Genomic DNA, 26,311 nt, shown 5'->3' on the forward strand with positions numbered 1-26,311 from the left:
GCGTGCCCTTATCTTTTTTCTTACTCCATTCTATTCCCGAATGTAGTACAATCTCACTCTTAAAGTGGTGAGGCGGGAGAATGCGTCAGAAAAAGGAGGACGGATTTCCAATTCTAATTTAGAGTTTCAGATTTATAACATTTCTGCAGCGTTTCTTTTTGTCTCGCTTTCTGCTCTCTATTTCGTGTGCTTCCTGGTTTGCTGATTGTACCAAATTTCATTAAGAAAGGAATGGAGTTGGAGGGTTGAGGGATAAAGTCTAACCAAGGAGTGTCTATGACAACAAACGCATTGACGGCACGGAAAAGTGCTTGGGCAATTGTTTTATCAGAGCGTTTGCTTCTTCCTTGCACTGGCCCTCTGTTCCGGTGCCGGAAACGAAATATGCTGAACGAAGAAAGCTTTAACCAAAGTTGGGCAAACCACTCAACTCATCAACAAAAAACTTGGAAGCGGAGAGTGCTTCACCAAAGCAAAAGGTACAGGAAGTCAACGTAAGCGATTTGGCTGTGCTTGCCCCCGTGACTGTTCGGATCTCGCCGCAAGCTCGAGCAAGCCTAATGTATCCTGCTCCTGCCGTACCAGTGCGGCGACAAGTGGCTTATTCATCTTCGCACACACTTTGCTCGTTTTTTCGCTGCTGTCGCTTCGGTCACGTGGGCAGTTGCAAGCAGTGAGATAATAATGTGTTACGAACGTGTGCGGCTGATTGGACGTTTCGCAGGAAATGATTTCTGTTTGCTTCTTTTTTGCTCTGTTGAAAAAGTCTTCAAGTTGCTTTCCAGGTTTAAAAAAAAATGATTCCAGACAGGATACATATTTTCAACTTCATCGCTTGCTTTGACACAACCCTCCTACCCCTTCTCCACTCGTTTGATCAAATTTGCGGCCTTGACGCGGTGAGCAAGTTGATTCAAACGCTGCCCCACGCTCAGAAACACCTGTCGCCCGGCACTACTTTCGCGGGCTAGTAAAAGATAAAGTGAGCTCGAATCGTCCAAAACCCACCCTCATCAACGCCATCTGATGACGCTACCGCTCATTCCGGCGGGCAGCGGTTAGTGTGTTTGTGCAGTAATCTAATCAATTTCCACGCAGTTTTGCGTAAAGGCTTCTGGCTCAAGTTGTTTTCCGCTATCGTTATGTGTTTAAATAATGGCGCACACAGCGAACACGCAGAAGCGGACGAAGCGAAGCGTCCGATCCGCGTTCTGCTCGATAAAATGCGGAACGATGGTAACTAAGAACGAGTGAGATTTGGAGCGGGGAAGTGCAAAACTTCAAATTTCACACCCCACTGCCCATTTGATTGGCGTGCCGAATTGCCAGGGACGCGGGTGTGCGATGGGTTGGAATAATTTGCCGGATTTCCATGGCGGGCGAAACCCCTGTCCGAATCCCGAAACCATGATCACGGGGAATCCACACCTGTGCCGAAGGCGTTAATGGGATTTTGCTTTTCACTGTTTCTGCCCCTTCAACGGACACCTTTCTGTCGCGTTTCGATGGACGATGCACACGCTTTGCGCTAGAGATGTGCATTTTTTTGTAACTGCTAGAAATAAGGTGTAAAAGTGTAAAGGATACCTAGAATAAAAATGTGTAGCCTATATAATTTTTCAAGTTTATTTGAAGAATAGCTACAAGAAACAGTTATATACGTGCTACTAGTTACCTCAAGTACTCCTTACGTTCCCCTCAGCTGACCAGTTTATCGTTATTTGTAACTTGTAACTCGTTCCTTGTTTAAATTAGTTGATTTTTCCAAAAAAAAAAAATGGTAGTATATTATCACTGCTCGCAAAGCATAGCAAGTTGTCTCATTTTTGTTTTTTTCTGTTCATAAAAACTGCCATCTCTAAACACTTCTTTGTGGAAAAATAAAACCAATTTTGCAGGTGGTGCGTGAATGAATACAGCCCTATAGAGGTGGTAAAAGCCATTCTGCCGTCAGAATCGGTCCGAGGGTTTAAAGAGTTTCGTTGTTGGTCTGAAGCCTTCGGGTGGCATTTTTGCACTCCCTGTCATACTTAATGAGTCCATCGCACCCGCAGACATTTCAATTTTTGCTTCAAAATGCCCCACGTTGTGGCGGGAATTGATTACAAACTTGTCAGTGGATAATTAATTACTGGTGATACTGAAATAACGAGAACTCAGGAGAAGGTGAAAGAATGTAAGCGAGAGACCAAAAGCACATACGAGCGAACACGATAGCAGACCGAATCAACAATATACTGCTGACTTTTTTGGATAAAAAATTCGATTTTGGAACAAAATATTGAGTTCAGCGCACACTAAAGGCGTAATGCTTGAAAGAGATTATCAGAAAATTTTAAAATAATGTTCAACATCACGTGGTTGTGTAAAATAATCGCATTGGTTGGTTTTGTTTTGGTTCAGTTTCTGATCCATTTTATTTCTTTTATTAAATTTTATTTTATTTCTCACATGAGTTATTATAATGCTCCATTGAGAGCCACTGCCACAAACACACATACAAACACGCACACATTCGCGCCCAGTCCTTTTCGCCTCCAACATTGCATGCGCCTTCGCTTCCAGCGTAGCGCTTGATCGTTGATCAACGATACACACATACATCGTGCCAACATCGTTCTCCTTTCTTATTCCTTTCTTTGTTTTTGGTTTTCTCACTCTACTCGGAGTTGCAGTGCAGGAGCTTGACAATGCTCACCGCTAGCGAGCAGCTCACGGTAAACCAGGATCCCGGGTATGTGCCTGGTTCGCCGGAGTGCGCCACAAAAACGTGAGAACGACAAAACAGCCGTTGAAAGGAGAACAACTCGGGACGATGTGATGTATACGGCTGGGGGATTGAAGGAGGGAGATTTTGTTTAAAAGACGAGGAGAGAGTGTGAGAAGAAGGGCTATGAAGAAGGGTCCGTTGGAACTGAGGAAAGGGAAAGAATCGCTAACATTCGAAATAGCAACTACATCCGCTACTCCGCTACTCAGCTCGATCTCGCTAGCTCATATACTCCCCTTCTTCGTTCTCGGATTCTCGTTTAGCCTACAGCGTGTGTTTGCGTGTGTGCGGTGTTTACTGCCGTGTAGTGTAGCTTGTTCTGTCCTGTCCGGTATGCGCAGTTCGCGCTAGGCGGTTGCTTCCATTTGTTAAAGGTGGCTTGTCCGTGTATGTTTGCATGTACGTGTAGAAATATAGTTACGAGTGCGCATGTGTCTGTGGTTCATTATATGTGTAGGTGTGTGTATTTCTGTTGCTGCCTGATCTATGCTCTTTCGTATGCAATCTGTTAACAAATAATACCGTCATTTCTGATACTGTTATTTTTTCTTCGATTTTCTCGTGCTTTTATGAACTGTTTACGCGTGTACGCCTTACGGTATACACCGCACATATATATGTATATATTTGTAATTTATATTCAATGTACTCTGCTCTTCGCTCTCCATCCCTTTATCTCTTTCTGTTGTGCTTTTTTTTTTAGTAGAAATAGGGAACTTTTAGAAATCGTTTATGCAAAACAACGAAACCAACACAAAATAAATATAAATACACAACATCTCGTTCGTCCGTTTATCCTTTCATCTGTCAAGATTGTTAGTGATTATGCATGATTGTGTTTTTAAAAAGATTCTCGCTCTGTCGCTCGCTCTCTCTTTTTTGCTCTTAGCTGGAGAGCTTTTTTAGTATTTTTTTTAAGTTACTGCGAAAGAAGTAACATGTTTCCCATTTTCCTCCATCCTCTACTACGTACTATTTATCCGCGGACAGACGCCCGGTAGCTCGCGGTTCTCCGCGTGTAAACCGAACCTGCGCTCGGCTCTTATCATGCCATTATACTCTGCGTGCTGCATACTTAGATTTCATACCTCGTGCAAACCGTCGAGAGCGTATTCGCTTTATTGATGACCTTATCATGGGTATGTTCTGCTCACCATCCTTCTGCTTTTTTTCTGATTCTCAAGTAAGCGGATATGGGAAATGGGGAAATTTGTGCTGGCCAGCCGTTGGGTGGGACAAGGGTAGGGGAGGAAAAGTTATTCAACTGTCGGATAAAGGAGCAGAATAGGGAGTGTCAGCAAGCCTTCTAGCATACTGGCCGGGCACGGCGTGGCTCCGTCTTAGTGCAGCGTCGAGTACAGCGGTTTCGTCTCCGGTTCGTACTCCATCTCCTGCGGGAACACTACCTGGCTCGGTTTGTCCTTGAGGTACAGTCCATAGCGCGATGGGTATCTGTAACGAGCGTGTGCCAGCGCCAGAAAAGCAATAAAAAATAAATATAAAATAGTTAAGCTTCTCTATTCGTTATTCAATGAGTCTGTGTGTTATTACAAGTGTGTATCTTTCTCTCTCTCTCCTGCTCTCTATCATACTCCCTCTTTCTTTCTTGCTCATTTCCGTAAAGCATTTACGAGCCTTCGGTGACATTTCGAAACGGCATCCGATGACAGCGTTCCCTTGCAAGCCGAATGGTCTCACTGAGAGCTCTGAGGGGGATGCTGTGCTTCATGTATAATGTACCCCCCAGTCGCGGTAAAATGTGCCGAGCGCACACTTTAAACCACGATTCAATTCACTTGCAGTGCAGATGAGGTATGATAAGGGCTATCTTAGGTGTGGAAAAACTTGCCCTTGCTTGTTTGCCGTGCGCTCAATTCAAACTTTTCTCAACATGTCGGATGGGCCACGACAACTTGGGAATGCTCTCCTTTGAAGACGAGTATTATCATATTCTTCATAAACCGCTTGGTTCGTTATGATATCTCGTGATGGTAGGGATGGCGTGGACGTAGGTGGCCAAGTTTATGTAAATTGTATAATTTTATGTAGTTTTTTTTTTCAAGGAAAAGCCATTCATCTTTTAATCGTGGCGTCTGATTTTTCTGCGTTTAGGGGTTCCTCTCCCTATAAATAAGTACGGCTCCATCGGTTCAAGCAGAATCGCTTTATGACCACTCTTGCCATGTCGCCACTCTCACAGTGCCATGATGCTAATCGCTGGTGAAGCTCAGTGCGCGATCCAATATCCTTTCCCGGGACGGATCATGTCGGTCCCAAGGGGAGGAGTAAAAGCGAACACCAACAGCGCACTGAATATTTTCAACACTCAGCATTCTTCTTCGTATTTTCGACTGCAAAAATGCGTCCCACTCCACGCTAAACCACCCAACCACTGGGGGCATCCCAAACCGTCGGACCAAACTTCATGTCGGTACAATTTACACTTTAAGCTCATCGTGAAAGGCCACCAGTTTTTACTTTTTATTCTCTTTTGCCACTGCACACAGCCTTCCCCTAACAGTCCCGTCGTTCATTTTTTACGTGACCAAGTGGAACTATTCCAACGTGAAGCACCGTGCAGTACTATGCGTGGTAGTACGGTGAAAGATTTCCAGCCATTTCCTCCCACTTGGAAAGAGGCAAAAGAACAAAAAAAAACAAAAACAAAATCCTAACAACGCGGCAGTGAGCGAAGTACCCGCAAGCCGCTGGTGCTTTTTTTAACTGTCTAGGCATTTGGGCCGGGTAGCGTTTGCCTTGCCGTGTTCGAGTTTTTGTTTTGCATTTTTCCCGGAGAGGGTCGTGGTGCTATCGGAAGCATTGTAGTGTATGGCGTGTGCTGAATTGAATTAAATTGTCCCCACTCGCAAGTTGGAAATGAACAGAGGTTTTATTTCGGGGGCTGCATTGTTATTGTCAATTATGTACTGGAAAACCGTTCTTGGGAAGCGCGAGCTGGTGGTGCACTTTTCTCGGGAAAACAATGTACGATGGTAGCCTCTGTGCTATTCTGGGCTTTCATTTCCCTTTTTCTTGGGTAAAAGCTTTTGTTTTAGCACAAACGATTCATAGGAAACATAAAAAAAGGGAATATTTTTGGCGCTTAGGTTATACCGATTGCCTACAAGCTAGGCAATCCATTCGCTGCGCCTAGAGTTAGGCATTTTTTTCCTCAGCAACGACAACTCAGAAATAGAGTTTTAAAACTGATTATTAGCCCATTTATCTAGTCCACCCCGTTCGCTGGAAAATTGCTTCCCAAAATTTAATTTAAAATTTTCTCATACAAATCCTGTTTTAATCTTGTAAATGGAACAGAACCCTACCTGCGGTCGATATCCCTCATCCGTTCCAAATGGTCAGCCCAGGCTTTCTCCGCATCGGCCAGTCTGTTTACGCTTGCTGTAACAAAAATGAAACGAAATAATGAGCATCAATGTAATAAGCCGCGCGACTGCCCACCATCGACATTGTGGAATCGAGAGCACGGAAAGCGGTTGGATTAATGTATGTAACAGAGGCGCTTCGTGATGGGAAATAGTAGCACTGCCGATCGTTTATTATCTGTGTTATTAATTTTCACCGTGTGTGTTTGACGCAAAATTACCGGCCCGAGTAGCACCGAGCGTTGAGATCGAAAGCTAGGGTGTGTAATTACATCCGGCCGCTTGCCGTGCTTGTGGACGGTAAATCATGTGAAATTAGATTAATCTTCACGAGTCAAAAAATCAATAGTGCGCGTTTTTGAGGGCAAACTTTTGCACCCTGCCCTGGGAGATGAGTTTATTTAATGTACGTTCCTGAGTCTCAGCTGGACGCGCAATGCGGTTGTTGGAAAACTAAATGAATAGCTAAATTGTAAAATTGAAAATAAACGGAACGGCCGTTTTCCATTTGCCACCGCCAAACAAATATAAATATTTAAAGCTTAGTAATTAGGAGGGTACGCTATAGCTTCCATTTCCCTTACTCGCTCCATTTGCATATTAATCGGAAATGAAACTAGCTCTGTTAGCTTTCTCCCGTAGCAGAGACAGGGGTCTCGTTTTCCTTCCACCGTTTCCGTACTTACGTGCTCTCTGCGAACGCGTGTAGTGATGGTCGTAGATGGGACGGGGCGAGTAGCCATAGGTTTCGCGGTGAACCGGCAGGTAATGGTAACCGGGCGAATTGATGCGACCGACAGCAGTGTCCGGTTCGTCGAACAGCAGAATCGGCCGCCGGTAGGCCGGAGTGTCGTGTGCACGAATATCATCAGATCCTAAAACACGGAGGAATACATTAAGACTCCCTTAAAAATGGATGGCTGAACGTCAGAACCAACTAGTCAAAAGCCCGTTTTGGCTAGTGGATTGCATACTGACAAAAGTGACGGGAAATTTCGAGCAAGGCGCCAAAAGCTACACTCCACATAAATACTTACCCTTCAAGGATCTGATGTATGACTGCCAAAACTTGGCCTTTTTGTTTGGCGTCTCATTCATGCCAATCATAGCAAGATGGTTCTTGAACATTTTGGGATTGTGTTCTAGTCGAGTGTTTCGTTCGCTAAAAGGAAAAATGAACAAGAATAAGAGCAACAAGTGCACCAGGTGAGATAATTTGGCTTTACAACCGAGAGCGAGGTTCATTTGCATAGGCTTGAACAAAAAAATAATTTCTTCCTATTTTGCGTAAACCAGGCAAAAGTAGCAAAGGTAAGACCGACAGCACTGTTGGTTCTATAATGGTAGTAGAATTGTATGTCTAGGTAGAACGACTTTATCAGGCAAAACCCAACAACCACATAGTAGCGTTCCGACAGGAATGTGAATTCGTGTGTACAACTAATATTTTTTTAGTGCTTTACTCTCTCTTTTTATTTCTGGCCAGTACGATCCAACAATCAGTGTACAAACAGTAACAAAATGGGTTACAATGAATTTCACCTTTGGACCCGTCACTCCCGTACCGATTACCCATAGAAAAACTCAACAAGCGGGAATATTTAATTGTGCCAAGAAGATCGTCACTCTAGCAGTCTTGACTGAAACACAACTGAAAAACTCTCACTCCAACAGGACATGTCAACAAATAGCTTGATTGCCTAAGCGGCCAACGGACAGATTGCACGGAAGCGAGACAGTCGAGAGATGGAGATCGTTATCTTAATTAAAATAAGCTGATAGTGCTTTTCGCTCATTGCTGGTGCCCTGTTATATTCTAAGTGGCACACGATTTCACCCTAACCGACGAAAAGTCGCAACCATTTACCTTGGGCTCGATTTTTGCTTGAAACAGCGGTGGAACGCTTCTAAACGGTTGCGAAAACCATTAATCAATCAATCAAAGCCACGACTTGGCCCATCAATACTCCCAAACTTGCTGACCTTTCACCAAATATTGAAGTAAGAGGCAGGAAGGAGAGAGCTAGAGAGCAGCGGCAAAATTAGCACAAAAAATTTCGGCACACCAAATCACATCGTTTGAGCCCAAGCGGTAAGCGCGGAAATGTATGAAATCGAGCGCTACAGCAACCGCAACGGGCGAAAGACTACCCGCCCGTTTTCAGTTTTAGATGTGTAATTGATTACACACCGCACACATTCTCTTCTCCCCTCCTCCTCCCTATCCATTCCTCCCCATTCCGTGGCGTCCAGTGCAGCCGATATATTATGCTGTGGAACATTTCAAATTGCCCTCTTCACTCTCGTCCCTTGCATGCTTCTGCATTTCACTCCCAGCTGCAAAGGAAATCGCACCTCAAAATCGACACTGGTTGCCCATGGCAGGGCCGCTCTATTAAATTATTTTTCCACCGCACTTTATAGCGGTGCCCTAATACAACGCCCGGCGGGATGGCAGCTTCTAGATGCTCGGGCGCACGGTGCAAATGACGCGGCGTCCGGCCCCAGCGGAAAAAGGGTTCTTGAAGGAGCTGTTATAACCGTACCTAACTTTCGCTTATGCTTAATGGTACGGTATGCATGTGTGTGTTTGTGGGTGTGCTTGCTAGAAACGTGAGCTGAATGCCGACAATCCAGCGGACGGGTAAAAATGTAGACCGGGGTGTTGGTGTTTAAGGAGCCAGCCAGCGCTGCAATTGACACGTTCATGATTGAAGTCATGTGTGAGACTTTGGCACCCACTTGGATGAGAAAAAATAACTCTACGGGTACGGGTTGCACTTTTCCTACTGTTCATTTCATATCGCAAAACCACTGCAACTAATAAAACCACACACACACACATGCATATGTATGGAGTTGCGAACAGAGATTAAGTAGTGTTTTACTTCTTGTTTCCTACGTACTCCTATCCCCATGCAGCAAGTACATTTCCTTTCATAGGTAGAATATCCGCCGTTCAGAGGTAAAATCCTTCAAAATGATTGTTTTAACCACCCCTTCAGAGTAGCCGTTTGTGTCTAGCAAGGGCTATTGATCTCTCTTTCCTACGCTCGCTGTACCTATGTACCAGTGCACATGGGAACGGTTTTGCAAAGTTGAATAATCGTTTCCACTCCTCACATGCGTACAGCAATGCTGTCACGGAGCAGGTGAAACAACATTTCAACATCCACCCATTGCCATCGGTCTTGGAATCCTTAGATTGAAATTCCTGCTAAACTCCTACGGTAAAATATACATGAGTTCACACACATATACACACACATATACAAACACATACACACACACACACACACATACACACAATTGTGATCAAAGCTGAAGGAAAGAAAGACTCCGGCTCTCGCTCCGGTTGAATGGTCTAAAAATAAAATCTCATCCAAACCGCGTGATGATCGTGATGCGGCCGCCGTGTGTTCACGGAATTGAGCGATGGCGGCGAAGGTTTTACGGACATTCTAAACCTGCCCCACTGAAATCATTAGTTCTCAACTAATGAAACTAATGAAATAGCTGTTCATTTCATAACAAATTTAAATATAAACAAAGAAAAACAAGAACGTGACAAATGGCAGGACATACCGTCCCTACCCACAGAGAACTAATCAGATCAGTAAGGTAGTACCCAAACAATCAAATAATATTTCACACAATTGCACAAAAAAAAACCAATCAAACTAGTACCACAATGCACCACAACTGGAAAACAAAATCTCGCTCACTGGACACCGATGCGTTTGATTGTGATGGCCTGTGCGTGCGTGCCTGCGCTAATAACTACCTACTTGGCGTAGTGCAGCTGTAACCTGTGGGTAAAACCTACTTCAGCAAAGCTTAAACCGTTTCGGTCGAAGGATACGATCGTTGTCGCCGGAGCGTTCACTGCCAACTAGCAAGCCTGGGGGTCGCTCGCTACCGTACTACTCAGATCACTCGGACACAATCCCACCCACCTACATTCCCACATACATATGCACGATTCACTCGTTGGGCCCTCCCTCCATCTGCTTGAAAATATTTGCCACCTTGGTGCCGTGACCAGGATCCTCGCGCATCTCGGGCCAAATCCAAGGTTACGGAATGGAGGGGATAGACAACCGGTAAGCCTGTATGTGTAGGTGTGTTAGTTTATTCCAAACAGTAGACGGAGTCAGACATAACCCCATCCCCGCCCTTTTCCTCCACTTCACACGCTTTCCTCTACCACCTTCCACTGTAGAAATGGACAAGGAATAGTTGCGCAGTGGGCGAAAGAGATATTTATAGCCGTGCAGTGCAGCCGTGCAACCAAAAAAGATGGATAGGAAATGGAAACGAGAAGCACACACACACACACACACACGTCAGGAATTTATGTTACTTTTCTCTTTCTCTAAATATCTCGCTCTCTCTCTCTCTCTATCTGTATCTGTATCTCTATCGCTCTGCTCAAGCACATACGCTTCAGGGTTAGACGAACGATTAAAAGACAATCGATTGTCTCGGAATGCCCTTCTGCGCGCATGGCGATGATCTCATTAATCCAATTTTAAATTGATGGATTTTTCGTGCAGGATGTTGAAAGGGAAGAAGCGAGCACCAGTGCCGATGAAGATAAACGATCTTATCTTGGCCACAGTTGAAATAAGGAAACTAAAAACAAACCTGTGGCTCATCGCGAATTGCATTACCTAACCATTGTTTATGCCCGCTGTTTCAAAAAAAAATATTGCACATCGTTTGGCTCAAAACTGCTCTAAGAGAACGTCATACAAACATCCCCTTAGACACACACCATTGCCTGACAGGCATGCAGCCCCATTTGTGCAGGCGCAACTATTAGTGGTGCAAAATAGCACCTGGGATGTGCGCACGCTCGGCCTGCTCACGAGCTGACCGCTGCAACACTGCGGCCACAGGCCCGTGGGCAATCGGAAAATTAAACATAAAACCCGAAACACAATTCCCCATCGTGGGAGGAGTGGTTTAGGAGGAGCAAAAACTATTTTTGGACGGCTTTGTCCAGGGGCTTTTGCGTTCGGCTGTGGATCAAACATTCCAATCTGTGCACACACAGCCGACGTAGAGGAGGTTGATATATCAGCGCACGACTGTGTGCGTGAGTGTGCATCACAAGAGTTGTAGATGGGTAGATTGATGGCAGTCTGCGCAGTATACAGTCCCAGCGATCATGGTCGTCTTTGGTGTTGGAGAGCAAGCGTATACGCTAGGTGCCCCGTCTCGAATTGACGTCCACTCCAATTATGGAGAGGGAACATCATGACACTTTTTTTCAGAATGGCTTGCACAGGTTGATTGGAGCTCGGCAGGCAAGATAACACACATTTATGAGCCACCACGCATCTTAGCACATTGGTAACGACTCCAACGGTTCTGTGCGAATGTCACTTTGTTTTGTTGAGTGATTTTGGTGATCATATGATTCGTTTCAGAATTGCTGGCTCTGGATGCACACACACACACAGTAGACTGCATATCAGTGTTAGAGTACTACCGTACGTACCGTGCATTGCTCACACCAAGCACATCAAGCACACAATCAAAGAATGAAACGTAATCAAACAAAACAGCACAGTCCAGGCCCAAAAACATTCGCTTGCTTTCCCATACCAAGTTAGGATTAGGTTCACGCGTAATCTCGCTTTCTATCTCTCTCTACCTCTATGTCTCTCTATCTATCTCTCTCTCTCTCTCTCTTCCTGTCTATTTCTCTATCTTTCTTTCTCCTCTTTACTTCGTCCCTGCCCTTGACTAGGTGTACAGATAATCTGTCAACACACTCACAGCAGGCACTTCGCACGGGGATGCGGTTAATCGAAAACAGGACGATTCTCCTTGGCACACTTTGACCACCGAACACGTAAGCACACACACACACACAACGGAAAGCGAACAAACGAATGATGCGCTATCCTTACAGAGTCCGGAGGAGTTTGAGGATGGTGCTTTTTCGATCCTGCTTGGAACGATTCTATCGTAATACTGATCGTGATCGGATCTTGTCCCAGCGAGGAAAGGTGCCAGCCCGGCTGGGTCTCGGTCGGACCGCTCCAATAATTCCAACACTGTTGTCCGAACGGTTGAGAGGGTGAAGGAAATGGGAGAATGGGGCAGGAGTGGAGGAGTGGTTGGAGTAGGGAAGAAGGATGCTCGCGCTCTTGTAGCACGTTACAAACGATGTTGTTGGTTTTTTGTTTTTTTTTTTTAAGAAAGTGTGTTAGTGTGTGCTCGATTTTAAGCCAGGTCTGGTAAAGGTGGCAGTATTGGGCGTGCTGGTGGTACTTGGAAGTAGTTGAACCAAAATCTGAACTGATGCCAAATGGGTAGAAATAAAATTCATAATACAAATCATTTGCCCTGACACTGATTCTCTCTTTTCTTCCTTCTCTCCTTTTTTTTGTCTCTCTCTCCCTCTCTCTCTCTCTCTCTCTCTCTGTCTCTCTTACTATCTTACTCTATCTCTCTGTCATGAGTAAGGTTCGTTGCTATTTCTACACCCCTTTATCTATACACTCTCTCTCTTTCTATGTCTCTAATTTCTCTACTCTTAATGCGCGTCAGATTCGCTTGCTAGATCGCTTGGTCTGAAAAACAAACGCACCGAGAGTGAGATGCACTTTCGGCCTAGCGGGGATTTGTTACTTTTTCCTTCGTTCCCGCCTTACCTCGCAGGCAGACTCGCTGTTTAACTTTTCGGACACGCGCGAGTAAGCAAAAATCTACAAAACTCATACATACTCACACACACACTAACACACACACACAATGTAACCGAAAGGGGCAGCGGATAAAGAACACATCTTTCACCGATAGGCTCTCTGGGCAGTGGAAACCGTGTGCAACCGTTAGTAAACTCATCCGTGCAGCAATAAAAAAGTATTGCACTGGTGCATCCTTGAGGAAGGGTTGTGTGTGTGTGTTATTATCCCCCGTGTATAACCCCAGCTTGCGTATACAACCGATGAGTGCGGTTTGACCATCTCCTTTTGTGCAACAACAGCAGCAGTAGCAACAGCAAATGGAAGATATTATTTATACCTGCTAACATTTTATTCATCGCAGCTGCTCTATCTTTTGCCAACGCGCATTTTGCTCTCTGGTTTCTGTAGTGTAGGTGTGTGTTTTTAGTTGTGTTCTATTTTCAACACAAACCGCATATCGCTTTTGTTCACCAGAAGGGTCAATCGCGTATGGAGACGCCCGGTTGATGGAGGCGCCCGGTTGATGGAGGTGCCCGGTAGGGGTGGAAGCGCCCAGTTAACCCCATCAGAAGGTAGCCCATCTCAAAACACCGCTTGAGTAGAATCGCGTAGAGTACAGCCGTGCTTTCACGTACCAACTAAACAACCAGCACATACACGCACGCGTGTGGTTGGGGAATTGACAGGTTAATTTTTCGTGCATTGCAAGCGCAACGCGGTGATGGATGGAGGACAAGGTCCGTTGTAAAAATGGGAATTAAATGGAGCTCGGGTGTATTTTTTGAGGTTGATGCTGTTGCTACGATTTAAGGTTATGCTTTGAACAATGGAAACGAGTGTTTCTAAACTTTATCAACATCTAGCACGAAACTTAATCATTTTATCGCGGCAAGGCTCTTGTTGGAAGCGTAATGAAAAGGGAATGATACAACAAAAGTTCATTACGTCTGAATTGGTATGAATAATTACTTCATACTTCGTTTACATTTAATGTAACATATTTTCTCAGGAATCATTACACATCATCACCTGGCGTGATGGGGAGCAGTGATTTGTTTGTAGCAAAATTAGGAAAGTTAAATAAGAAACATAACATGATGACATTAATTATATGAACTACAAAACAATCCCGATACATGGCTAATTATAGGATTTTCCTGGGGATCTCATAGTTGTGGGACACTTACTTGACTCTTTCTTATAAGAAGTGAATTTCATATGATGGAAATTGCACTCTATGTCACCCTTTTTGGAAAAGCTCCTTGGAATTTCCTATTGGATTTGCTCAACATAGCACTTTTGTTGTCGATTCCAATTCCAATTACATTAGGTTCGTTTCACGCAAGTAAGAGTTAATAAACTGTCCCACAGTTATGAGAACTCCTGGAAAATCCTGTATTATGGAAGTACTATAACCTACACATTTTAGGGAAAACAAAAGGAGCATTATCTGTTTAATAACTGAAAGCAGGTACAAACATCGAAAAAAATAAAAACTTTGAAAAAAGGAATGAAAATTGTTCAAAGTACAAACATAGTTTCCACCAAAGGTCGATTGTATGCGAAATTATGCCACATCGTTCTTTAAACATGACGCAACAGTCAATATCAAAGTTTAGATTGTAAGTAAAAAAGCTTCCTTTGTGGATAAAAAAGGCTCATATTTATTTCTACAACTCCAAATGCTTAGTTAATCTAATCTATAATTAGGTATTTATTAAGGTTTTTGTAAATAAAATGATACTTCTGCAATACAATCTCCTCCCTCCTTCCCCCTCCCGAGTTGTCTACCTTACTCATCGTTACATGATGCCTCCCACATGGATGGCAACACGCACACCTGATGCTTGAAGCTGTACAGGGTGCCCGGCGCACACGGTAGCGCCAGCGGGGCCCAGGTGCCATTGATCCTCCGGCACTGGTAGAATTTGTCCGATGATTCGTGCACCCAGAGTGTGTTCACCTCCTTGTACGTGCCGCAGCGTGGCGCCGCACACCGCTGCTCATCCGGCAGCGCCGCACAGCCCTTCCAGTACACCGGCAACACGCACACCTGCTGCTTGTAGCTGAACAGCGTGCCAGGGGCACAGGGCATCAGCTGGAGGGCCCAACCACCGGTCGCCACACGCCGACACTGCTGGAAGTAGGCCGCGTCCGGGACGGCCCACAGTGTGTTTACCTCATCGTACGTCACGCACCGGGCCACCGGACACAGGCCATTGTCGAGCAGGATCGGTTCGACCGCTTCCTGGCTTGGGTTGACCACTAGCAAAAGCAGCAAAATAATCGGGAGGACCATCTTCCATCGGCCCGCACGGCACCGCACTCACGCAAGTTTTAACTTCCATTTTTCCAACTGTTTTGCTTTTATATTGCTTCCTGCTTGCTTGCTAAATTCCATTGGAGCTGTAAAGACAAAAAATGGCTTTGTCGGTGACTTTTTGACAACATTCATTTCATTCGTGTGCGCTTATCAGTCGAGCAATAGCGGGGGATGTTTTTTTTAACAATCACACGCGTGCACACACATACATGAACACGAACATCCGTAATCTATATAGAGCCAACAAAGACGCATGTAATTAAGCTGTACTGATGTTTGCTACGCTGTGGAGGCGCAATTAATCATATTGTTTTGCTTCACAGAACAACGTGCGCATTCAGTCATGTGCAAACAGTATTTGATGATTGGTGGTTGACCAAAAATGATTTATCTCAAACTTGTAAGCGTTTAGAAAGCGAACTAGTGCAAGTTGTTTCAGAAGACTGCAAAAATATCCTGTTGTATTTAATCGCCGAGAAAAGTTGTTGAAAGCATTATTGAAGCCCTAGTACAAAACGGTGTGCACTGAGTACTAGCTAAGAAATAAACTTAAACATGCAAAGGTTACACAAGCATAGAGTTTGTTGACGTTCAAACTTGGGTCAGGTAAAGCGAAGAGTAGGCATTCGGATGTTTAAACTCAACCGCACCGGTTTCTAGCCAAAATGTCAAAAGAATTTTTCGCTAGTATAGTTTCGGTTCATGGGAACCTGTACCGTTGAAATGGAACAATTGAAACAGACACGTTTCAGATAGTACAGGTTGACTCAGATGATATTTAGCACATTCTAACAACAGGGGTGGCGGTCCCATGGTACAGTCGTCAACTCGAACGACTCAATAACATGCCCGTCATGGGTTCAATCCTAGAATGGACCGTCCCCCCGTAGCAAGGTTTTACTATCCGGCTGCGTAGTACTGAATTTAGTCTTGAAAGCCTGTATAGGCAGGCATGTTGGCGTAGGACTTTACGCCAAATAGAAGAAGAAGAAGAACAACAGGACAAGAAAATTGAAAAGAATGTCGAGACGGTATCCCTCATGGTTCCGAATTAAATGTTAAGTTTATTGAATAAAATTTTCTTCTAAAATGTACTTAAATGGTATATGGTATGGTATGATTGTATTACGTGTCTGTACACGTGTCGTTACTTGAGTGCATTGCTGTCTAATCTTGCACAATAGGTCTATTTTCAACAGGGTCTATTCCTTGGTCTGTAGAAAACGGTCCCGTGTTACAATCGTCTAATCCCGGGGTCTCCAAGCTTTTCAGTTCACGGGCCGCATTGCCTCACGAATAACGTTATTGAGGGCCATTTGACGTTACTTTTAAAATGATCAAATCTTGTTTTGATTTGAAAATACTTACTAAATATAATAAATTTCCACAGCTTTTTTACATGAATCTTGATTATCGTCTTTCAAAATTAAATAAATAATGTTTGACTGATTAGTAAAAAATAAACTATTTATTTAAACCTTTACAAATCATCGCAGACCGCATTACACGCTCTTGAGGGCCGTAGTTTGGAGACCCCTGTTCTAATCGCACGAATTAGCAACATACCTATCGTGGGTTCACACCTCATATCGACAACCCCCTCGAAGCAAGGACTCCGGCTGTATGCTACCAATATAATAAAACCAAATTATTAAAAGGAAGTTCAATACGTGTCTGTTAACTTGTCAGATTTAAAGATTGCGTCATCCTAGCGTAGTAGTCCATCACATTATGTTCTTGTTTTTATTGGTTTTTGTTGTTTTATCTTTGCGTAGGTGTGGACAATGATTGTGTTGAATGAAAACAGCATTACGATGTTTATAGAAATACTGTTTTTTATAGAAAGCCCCAGTAAAGCAATTGTTACAAAATGGTATAAAAAAGTTCCCGTGTATTTTAACCAACATGCCAGGCGAGTCACGAAACAGTACGCCTCAGAGGCATGCTCAAATTTCTCAAACGCACTCAAACGCTGCGTGGGATCAGTGCAGTGTTGTGTGCGTATGTGTTTTTATGAATCTCGTGGAAGAAATATTTAGCATGAGTTAAACCGAAACCAACCTGGGCGCAACGCGTTCAAACGTTTTATGTAACTGCGCTTTAACCTTACCGGAACACACACACACACATATATATATATATATATATATATTTAATGTGGTGTGTTCTGAAAATAGCAATTCGACACTCGACACGAGTGCCGGAGCGAGTCGAACGCAAGGTATGTGTGATGCAGCGCGTCCAGCAAAGATCGTGCCTTCGGTGGGTCAGGGCCAGCGTACGGCCAACGCTGCTGCCGAAAAGGCCGTATGCTTTTAGTGTATGGGGTAAGTGTTAGAAATGGAAAGACTCACACATACTCAGGAAAAAAATATACAGTCCTTGAGACTCAAGGATGGCATTAATTAGCTTGCTGCTCGTAGAAGCAGGTGCGTGCGGTGTGAACGCTATTTTTCCTTTCCACTTAAAGGTAGAAACTAATTTTATAAAAAAAGGTACATTCACTACAGGTTGAGATTTGTCACTGTTAAAGTCGAGTGGAAAACTTCAACGAATAAGTCAATGTATTGCTAGACACTAACACTGCCTTCGGAAGATCGAACACATTAAGGATAAACAAGCAAACAAACAAACACAGACACACACACATATAATATATATACATTGCAACAAAATGGCAACATTATGTCACACGTACACAAAATCAGTCAGTCAGTTCAGTTGAAAATCAGTCGGAGAATCGACCACAATTTGAATTAATTGAGTTCTGCGACCACAACCATGGCATTTCTCTAAACGTTTTCGATTGCTTCTCGATGGACAATTGGTTTTAGATTTGATGCTCCATTTCAATCCTTTCTACTTTGCTTAGGTTTTTACTTACTCACTCTGTGCCCGTTTGTAAGTATCCCATTTAAACGCAGAGTAACACATATGTAACAGGCTACATCTTCGTATCGTTTAGTACATCTATTCCAATTATGGCCCTCGTTTATGCACAATTGTTCTGCATGGAGTTGCTTGATTTGGAAATACCAACAATACTGCGAATTCCAAGTAAAACCTAATGCTCCGTTAGTAAGAACAAAGTGTCATATCGACCAGTGCTCTCCAACATTCACAACTCAGCCTTGCATGTATGTTTTCCGCGGCCCACATACATTGAGGACATCGTCTTCTTCTTGATTGACAACGTTGTTCAAACCTTCGTTGAAAACATATTTTATTGTTATTCAAGACATGTCTATTGAAAATATAATCTTGGTTGTGGAAAAAAACAATATGTCTTGTACATTTTTCTTCTCACCAGCTATTAGCAGCACTATGTTTGCCCATATTTTTGGACATACCATTCATCTCTGCCCATAATTAGTAGATGCTGTTTTGTCCCCTACCACCCCCCTCTCTTTCTCCTCCTTCTCCTCCTTCTCCTTCTCCTCCTTCTCCTTCTCCTCCTTCTCCTTCTCCTCCTTCTCCTCCTTCTCCTTCTCCTTCTTCTCCCATTCCTCCTCTTCCTATATTAATCCTATCAATATTTCATTTGTTGATTGGTCTACCGCACTTTTATTTTTATTTACGGCCAGCTTTTTGTTCGTAGCTACCCCTTATTATGCTCTGCTTTTGCGCGAAATTTGTTTTGTGATCCTATGGCTACGCGAGCGAATTTAGTGCGTACCGTTGTGCGTTTTGCTGACAAGATTTGCCAAGAACACACAAAATCACATTCATCTTTTTTTATGTTACTGCGATCGTTTATATTTTTTTAACCCCGTTAAAACGCACCTAATATGCTGTTCCAAATAAAAGCGACTACCAAAAAGCAAAGCTGGAGATTTATTCGCTTTCTCGAGAAAGAAAAGAAAGTGACTCAGACAGGTAAGGCAACCAGACGTGTGAAAAAATGACCGAAAAATCTTTTTCTTTGTCCTGGATTGTTTTTTGTGTGTTTTTTTACGCTCCACATCCGTAAACGTTGTAATATTAGAAGGATATTCATTTGCGAGCGGTCAAATAAAAAAGGATATAAAATTAAAGCCCTCGTTTAGGGAGCGGGTGCTGTGGGCCTGTGCAATGAACGTGGAGCAAGTGAATCTGCACGGTAATTGGCAGCTTGGCTGGTATGTTATAGCATGGACCTATATTCCTTGGAAAGCAACAGTGGAGTACAAAAAATGCACACAAACGTAAGCGAATAACCTTTCCTTCTTCCTTTTTAGACTATCGTTTTTTCTTTAGCACGTGGCGCACACGAGTTTGTTGTTAAACCGATCGCTCCTGACGGTCCAGAACACAGCATAAAACAGGCAATCGCGTGGGACAACGGACAACACTTCAATAAAGTGTTTCAAGCAAAAACACGCGTATCAAATGAAAAACAAAAAAAACTAAATAAACACCAACGAGCAACCAACTCTTTCACCATTTTTTAGCCCGTTTCATGAGCACTGACTCTTTCTCAACACTGGGATAGTGTGATACTATATTGAAAGGGAATGCGAGACAAAGTCATGCTAAAGGAAAGCAGGAGGACGAATTTCTTTCTTGCAAGTGCCCCGAAGGGATTAAAGCATGTTGCTTCACGCTCGCAAAACCGGGCATGAGGGCATTTTTATGCCGCCGGGCGAAGCGTTCCGTAAGATTTCCTTCAAATAACGTTGGTGCAAATAAAAGTGAAAATACTCTAGAGCCGTTAGAAGAAGGGTATAAAAGAAGTGGAGAGGTGGTGGAGGAGAAGGAGGAGGAGGAGGAGGAGGACGAGAAGAAGAAGAAGGAGAAAGAGGAGGAGGTGAAGGAAAAAGAAGAGTATGAAGAACAAGAGGAGAAGGAGAAGAAGAAGTAAAATTGGTGGAAAACAAAAGTTGTCCGCCCCTTTATCTCTATTTCGTTTCGAGTAGGGTTTCCTCTGTTGAGCGCGATGCGTTTGTTTATTGTAGCTTTCTGGTATTTTTGTTTCCTGCAGATATACACACGCGGGCAGGACGAAAACACAAACCAAAAAATGGAAAATAATGCTGGTGCCAATAAATTATGCTGCCTAAATTACGTTCACCTCAATTTAACGGTTCAAGGTTTCCATCAGGGGCCGATCGGGTGGAATCCAAACCTTCAACCGACACGCTGGTATTACCAGCTAGCTATTTGTTTGCCATATTGAAAAGCATGAGTAGAAGAACACGCTCAGCCCCGAAAATAAACACGCGGCCCTGGAGATGGTGTGATCGTGCCTTGGTTAGGGAAGAGCGGAGTGATCTCTCTGCTGTGATGATCGATGTGTGGGATTGGGGATGTTTTGATAAAGGTCACCGGATATGACCTTGGAGAGAACGGTGTGAGGTGTAAAAGACGCCGAAAGGTAAATTCAAGCTCCGAATGATTGCAAGAACATTTCTGATGCGTGACTCATTGTTGAATGTTGACGATGTGAAAGAATGTGGCTTTTTTTTGTAGAAAAGAGCCGTGTGATTCACTCGACGTTAACATTGAGGAACACACTAACACAAACGATCTTCAAACATGCCTCTGGAGGACAACACCAACTCAGCACTCAGTTCAAACTTCGATGTTTAATGTGGTGGGAGCATCTCTTGAAACAGAACAGCCACAGTGAACTGCACATATAAACCCGTACGACTGTAAAATAACCATTTCTACGAACGAAACAGAGGCGTGCCTGGTTGGAGTACTTTCCGATGACTGAAATGGCTCATTTTAGTCCTCTTATCACGCTAATTGCTATGGACTATCGCCTCTTTAGTATCTTTAATAGTGGCACTAAATCTTCCCAATTATTTTCTTAGATAAGCACAATTACTGGCTATAAAATGTCTTTTGTCGAGTTGGAGCACAAGTAAATTCTAGCTTCTTTTTATTCTCAGACACCCTCACCGTCATCCGACTGGGTCTTTTTGGATTTTTAATTGGTTGTCTGACTAAGCACTATTTTTAGTATACGAGATGAGAAGCAATAACTTAACGGAAATGTTCCTAATTTAAATAACACTCCTACGTGCTAGATATTTTCAATGTTTTACTGAACGTCATCATTTCTGAAGTGAATAGAATTATAATACCGAGATGATCCGATGAGTTATTATAATAAACTTAACACCTTAAGATGATTTTTGGATTTCACTAAGGTATATCCGCATCAAATTAGACCTTAAATCTCTTTGTAGAACCTTCAAAAGCCCTGCAAATATCAAATCATTGACTTATACTAGAATTGCGACTTGCCGTAGAATAGTAAAAACGGAACTATGTCATCTTATTGAAAAGGTTGCAACTTCAAACAACATCATAAGCAGCGAATTTTTTCAGAGAAATTATGTTTTTTACTGAGAACTAGGCAGACTAGACGGGATCCATGCTCATCTTCAAAATCCAATAAGAGGACCTAATCTGAAACATTTAGTGAGATATTTCGGATTGCTGAAATGTGCAGCCACGATCTCTAAAGATTTCGAGTGATTCCATGCCCATTAGATACAGTACGGTGGTACAACCTTATCTACTGCGCTATTCCTCTTTATCTCGATATGGCACGTGCCTTGAGGTACTGATAAACCTTGCAAAACTGTTGTTGTTTACAACTTTTCTGTTGCTTGTTCGTATTCTTTTTTAGAACATGACCTGTTCGTGCAGATATCCGTTTGGAAGCGGATCTGCCGCGTTGCTCTGGACCTCATGCACCGCTCCTTCATGCTGAACATTTTGTTTTCCAATAATTCAACGTCCGATGTACTACGCACGAACGTATAGTGTGTTCCAATATCCCTCTCCCGCCCCCAGATTATCCAGAAATAGGAAACGAAACGAGAAAACAGTCCGTGGTTACGATCGTACCATCGTGATCAACCCTGTGCGCGCACCCGTCGTTGCGATTGCGACTTAATTGTCTATTTATAGAGCAATGAACTCACTACGGCTGATCGAACTTGCTAGTCGCACGATGAACTTAAGACGATGACGACGACAACGAACAGCGGCCGGACGCTACCAAGCGGTGCCCAAGCGTCCACGCGATGCGCGATGCAATATTTATTTCCCCGCCTATAAATTTGGCCACCAGTTTGTCAGTCACAAGCGAAAATAAACCGCCAGGACGCCCCGAACGTTGACGTCAGATGGATCAGCTTAAACGCATGACGCGCGAGCAGATAAACAGGACGGCCCACTCACATCTGGTCGGTTTGCCCTTCGCTTTCCCTTTTCTTGCTCGTGTTTCCCTTTCTTTGACATCCAGATGCCGCAAATTGCAATTGTAAGAAAAGAAGTTTTTTTTTTCATTTCTTTTAAATTAAAGCCACACGTATACTTCGCTTGCGTTGTTTTGTTTATCTTCGTTCTGGGTGCTGCGTACCGTCATTTACATACCGATGACAGCCGCACGGAAAGAGTAAAAAGCGAAAAGGCAGTAGAAATGGACGTCAGTTGCGTTTTAATTGTTGCACCAAGCGTATATTTTGCTAGCGTTGTCGGGGTTTCAAACACACATGTCAGTTTTTTTTAAATACAGTAGATGCAGATTAGCATGTAGACTTCACGCCACTCAAAGAACGATTGAGAGAGAGAATAAAGAAGAAGGGAAAGAATCAACCTGTACGTCCCTGCCAGCCCACTCCGGACTCGGATAATGTTGACCTCGATGATCGTAGAACGCATTTTGGCCCCTCTGACCCGTTCCTACTCATGCGCCGTGATTTCCACGCCGTCAGCGACGTTTTTGAGCCGAGGATATCGCCGACTGAATTTAATCATCGTGTTTCTGTGCTAAACTCTGTCCCATAGTACCGTACAATCGTCGAATCCGTAAACTCTTTTCAAATTTGTAATACTAAGTTTCGGACCCAAAACATCCTAATTCGAATCTGAAAATCCTATTTCATCAGAGATCTGCGAAAACGATCAACTTCCCTTTTCATATATCAACACACACATATTGGTTACAGCTGCTGGTCGTCTTCTGGATATCCGGATACCGCAAATTGCAAAACAATCACGAAATGGAGATATACTATGCTACCAAGACAAGTTGATTGATCAATGCAAAGTAAAACACAAAAAGTTTTGAGACCAGCAATAATACGCAAAAAATTTAAGTACCTACTTAACAGTAGATAACAATATCACCAACATATCTATACCGACGGATCCGTTGCCGAAAAAGGGTATATCATAATAATATCATATCGACAAAAATGCATGTTCCATTAAACTCCCACACAACACTAGCACCTTTTCAGCAGAAGCGATGGTCATGATAATAGCAACAGAAGAAGCAACAATTTCTACCAATTCTAACGCTATGCTTCAATTTACAGCGCAATTGTATCGCCAGTGCTAGAGCAAGAAAGTTATAAAGATCGTCATATAAGAATCCTAGAAAAGCTTCTGGTCTCAACAATAATACTAAATTTGTTGTACCAATTTTTTTAAATGATTTTTTACTATTTTTTTCAGCTGATATTTTAGTTATCATTAATAATTAAGTTTTTTACTGGTCTATTCAGTAATCTTGAATGTTGTCCTAAATGACAACTCGTTTACAGAAATCATAGTTAAGCCATGCTGATATTACTGATTGTTCGATAAATAATAGCAAATAAAAAGAGGCGAGAAAACAATCCGTTCAACTCATGTTTATGAATGTTTTATATTGTTTGATATAGTTTTTATACTGTGTTTTGCCGTAAAAAATGATGGTTCAGTATGCGCTCACAAACACCACGAAATTTCATCATGCACAGTGAATTGTAGCAAAGATTTTACAGACCAATACGGCTACCAATGCTTTCAAATTAATCCCGCAAGCCGAAATCTCACCTGACATTTTACCGGGGTGTCTGTAAGCGCCTACCAAATCAACTTTTTGCACACGAGCAAGCGAGCATCGCATTGATTTGTTTTAAGGCTCTGACTGACCGATGGATTTAACAGAATGAATTGCTACATTTTTAGTAATTTGATTTATTGATATTCAGTGAAACGACATATTTAACACTAATTCAGAAAAAATATCATTACTGAAATGTATTCAGTAAATAGATTTACTGGAAATTAGTAAAAACATGACATTAATGCTTTAATTCAGCAAAACTATCTATTACTGATAAGCTTTCAATAAAAAAACCTAAGCAAACATAGAAAATTTTCTGTGTACCTTTTGTTGGGTTCCAGGCCACAGTGGAATAAAAGTTATAAAGACGCAGGCAGCAAATGATGGTTTGTACAAGAATATTCTTTATCAAGAAAAAACATGGTCAATTGGACTGATCTTCAGGCCTGATAAAACGAATGGTGGAAACTAAAAGAAAATAAGCTTCGAATAGTTAAAAGTACAGCAATACCTTATGTTTTTAAAAACATCTTCCGGGAAGGAGCAATTCTTACTGGATTCCGAATTTTTATTAATAATATAAAACAATTTTACAAATTTTCAGATGATTCGAAAGTACTACCATTGAAATACACAAGAAACAAATGTTTTCAATTTATCGTAGGTCTTTGGAGAGCTCAATTTCAATGCCAATGGTTGCCCTATCTTTAATTATTTACTCTCCTCAGAGTGACATATACACCGGGCAGCAATAGGTACATATAACGGGCTCCACTACACAGAAGACGCAAATATGTTTTTTTAGATTTGAATTTTACACTACATGGCCGAGGCGATTTCTTACGAATTAAAACCTAGGTATGATGTTTGCTTTTAATTATTTTTATACTCGGCCTCAGCACCATTTTTCGATAGAAAAAGTTAGATAGGCGCTCGTGTTAAATTGACAGTATTAGGGTAAATGTACCTATAGTGGTGGTAGTACCAATAGTGGTGGTATTGCACTAAAATGCGGTTCATACGGCAAATCACAAGTAATTAAGTTATTTAAGTTAGTGTAAAATGTTCTTTAGCCTTTTACAAAGGTTTTAAAAGTTAAATGGGGCCATTCCGTTACTTAGTGACCGAAAAATCCATTATTTTGTGAAATGTGTCAACATTTTTCCAAAATCCTTAGTATTTCATAACGAAACTCATATTTCTGTTAACGTTCTAAATGACCATATAACCACGCAATTACTAGTTTTTCAACATAACTGTTATGAAATGTTACTGTTTTACTAAAATTATTTGCCTTTTGACCATATTTATGCATTTTTAAGTGTTTTTTACCATAGTGCCATTATAGGTACACAACACAGGCATGTTCCTATAGTGGTTATAGTTATAAAATCAATGAAAACAGGTCGTTTTAGATTTTTTCGAGGATATTTTTGACATGTCGTATTGTTTTCACTAAAATAATCAACAGAAATGAGTTTTATGTAGGTAATTTACCAAAAACAGGCCAAAATTGGCTGAATAAAAAAATGACTTCAAATCAAGCACACTCTTCCGGGTGTAGGTTGACGACAGGTGTGATGCAGTACTTTTGTCAATAGTTTCATTGATCAAATTTATACATTTTGTTACGATCAAATCACGCAAGAAACCAATATTATGGCAGTAATCTGTGCTATTCATACGCAAACAGCTTCAAAACTAAGTTTCATTGATTTTATACACCGTTTTTGATGCATCTTTGTTTACCACCACTATAGGAACACAATACGACGACTATAGGAACCATACCACCATTATAGGTACAACGAAGCAGTCACAAAAATATGTATTTTTTCGTAAATTTGATGTATTTCATGATAAAAATAGTTGCGATTGCGTAGATAAAACATATTCCAATTGGTATGTGTTAAAATATTCAGAAATTGTCCTTCCTGACACTTTAAATCCATTAAAACACATCGGTACCACTACAAATTGTACCACTATTGGTACATTTACCCTATTATTTCTTTTATATCCCTGCAAGAAGTCGATTTCCATCGAGTTCAATATAAAGTGAGAGCAAACTATTTTTAAAAATAATTAATAAATTATTTTTTATTACCTAAAACATTGAAAAAAGCCAAAACTGTTACCAACTTGCTTTTAGATAACATTTTTTTAATAACATCAGCCTTGATTTATGACATTTTTCTGATATAAAATTGGCATTAAAATTATTAAAACATTAAAGAATTCTTCAAAGCAACATTTTTCACGTAGTCAAAATAATATTTATTACGATATGAG

At 42.2% G+C, this 26,311-nt stretch overlaps 1 protein-coding gene and 1 long non-coding RNA gene across 9 annotated transcripts; one reads left to right on the plus strand and one right to left on the minus strand.

Moving 5' to 3' along the window:
• Positions 1 to 2,387: 2,387 nt before the first annotated feature.
• LOC1270513 (uncharacterized) lies at positions 2,388 to 12,228 on the minus strand. Of its 8 annotated transcripts, none has more exons than XM_003437125.2 (5): positions 12,078 to 12,228; positions 7,194 to 7,318; positions 6,843 to 7,031; positions 6,097 to 6,172; positions 2,388 to 4,222 (listed from the first exon to the last, which is right to left on the minus strand). In XM_003437125.2, exons 2-5 carry the CDS (start codon positions 7,282 to 7,284, stop codon positions 4,111 to 4,113), a joined length of 468 nt encoding a protein of 155 aa, XP_003437173.1. In that variant the 5' UTR covers positions 7,285 to 7,318; positions 12,078 to 12,228; the 3' UTR covers positions 2,388 to 4,110. The 8 variants fall into 8 exon arrangements, with proteins under 8 accessions (XP_003437173.1, XP_309217.4, XP_061518803.1 ...); XM_309217.6 differs by having other exon boundaries at positions 11,944 to 12,157; XM_061662819.1 differs by having other exon boundaries at positions 11,663 to 12,157.
• On the plus strand, positions 10,915 to 12,060 carry LOC133394093 (uncharacterized). The gene is made up of 2 exons (XR_009766599.1): positions 10,915 to 11,514; positions 11,592 to 12,060. It is a non-coding gene; the product is annotated as an uncharacterized LOC133394093 (long non-coding RNA).
• Positions 12,229 to 26,311: the final 14,083 nt, after the last annotated feature.

The sequence above is a fragment of the Anopheles gambiae genome, chromosome X, assembly GCF_943734735.2.
Source record: "Anopheles gambiae chromosome X, idAnoGambNW_F1_1, whole genome shotgun sequence".
In the NCBI taxonomy this organism is placed as follows: domain Eukaryota; kingdom Metazoa; phylum Arthropoda; class Insecta; order Diptera; family Culicidae; genus Anopheles; species Anopheles gambiae.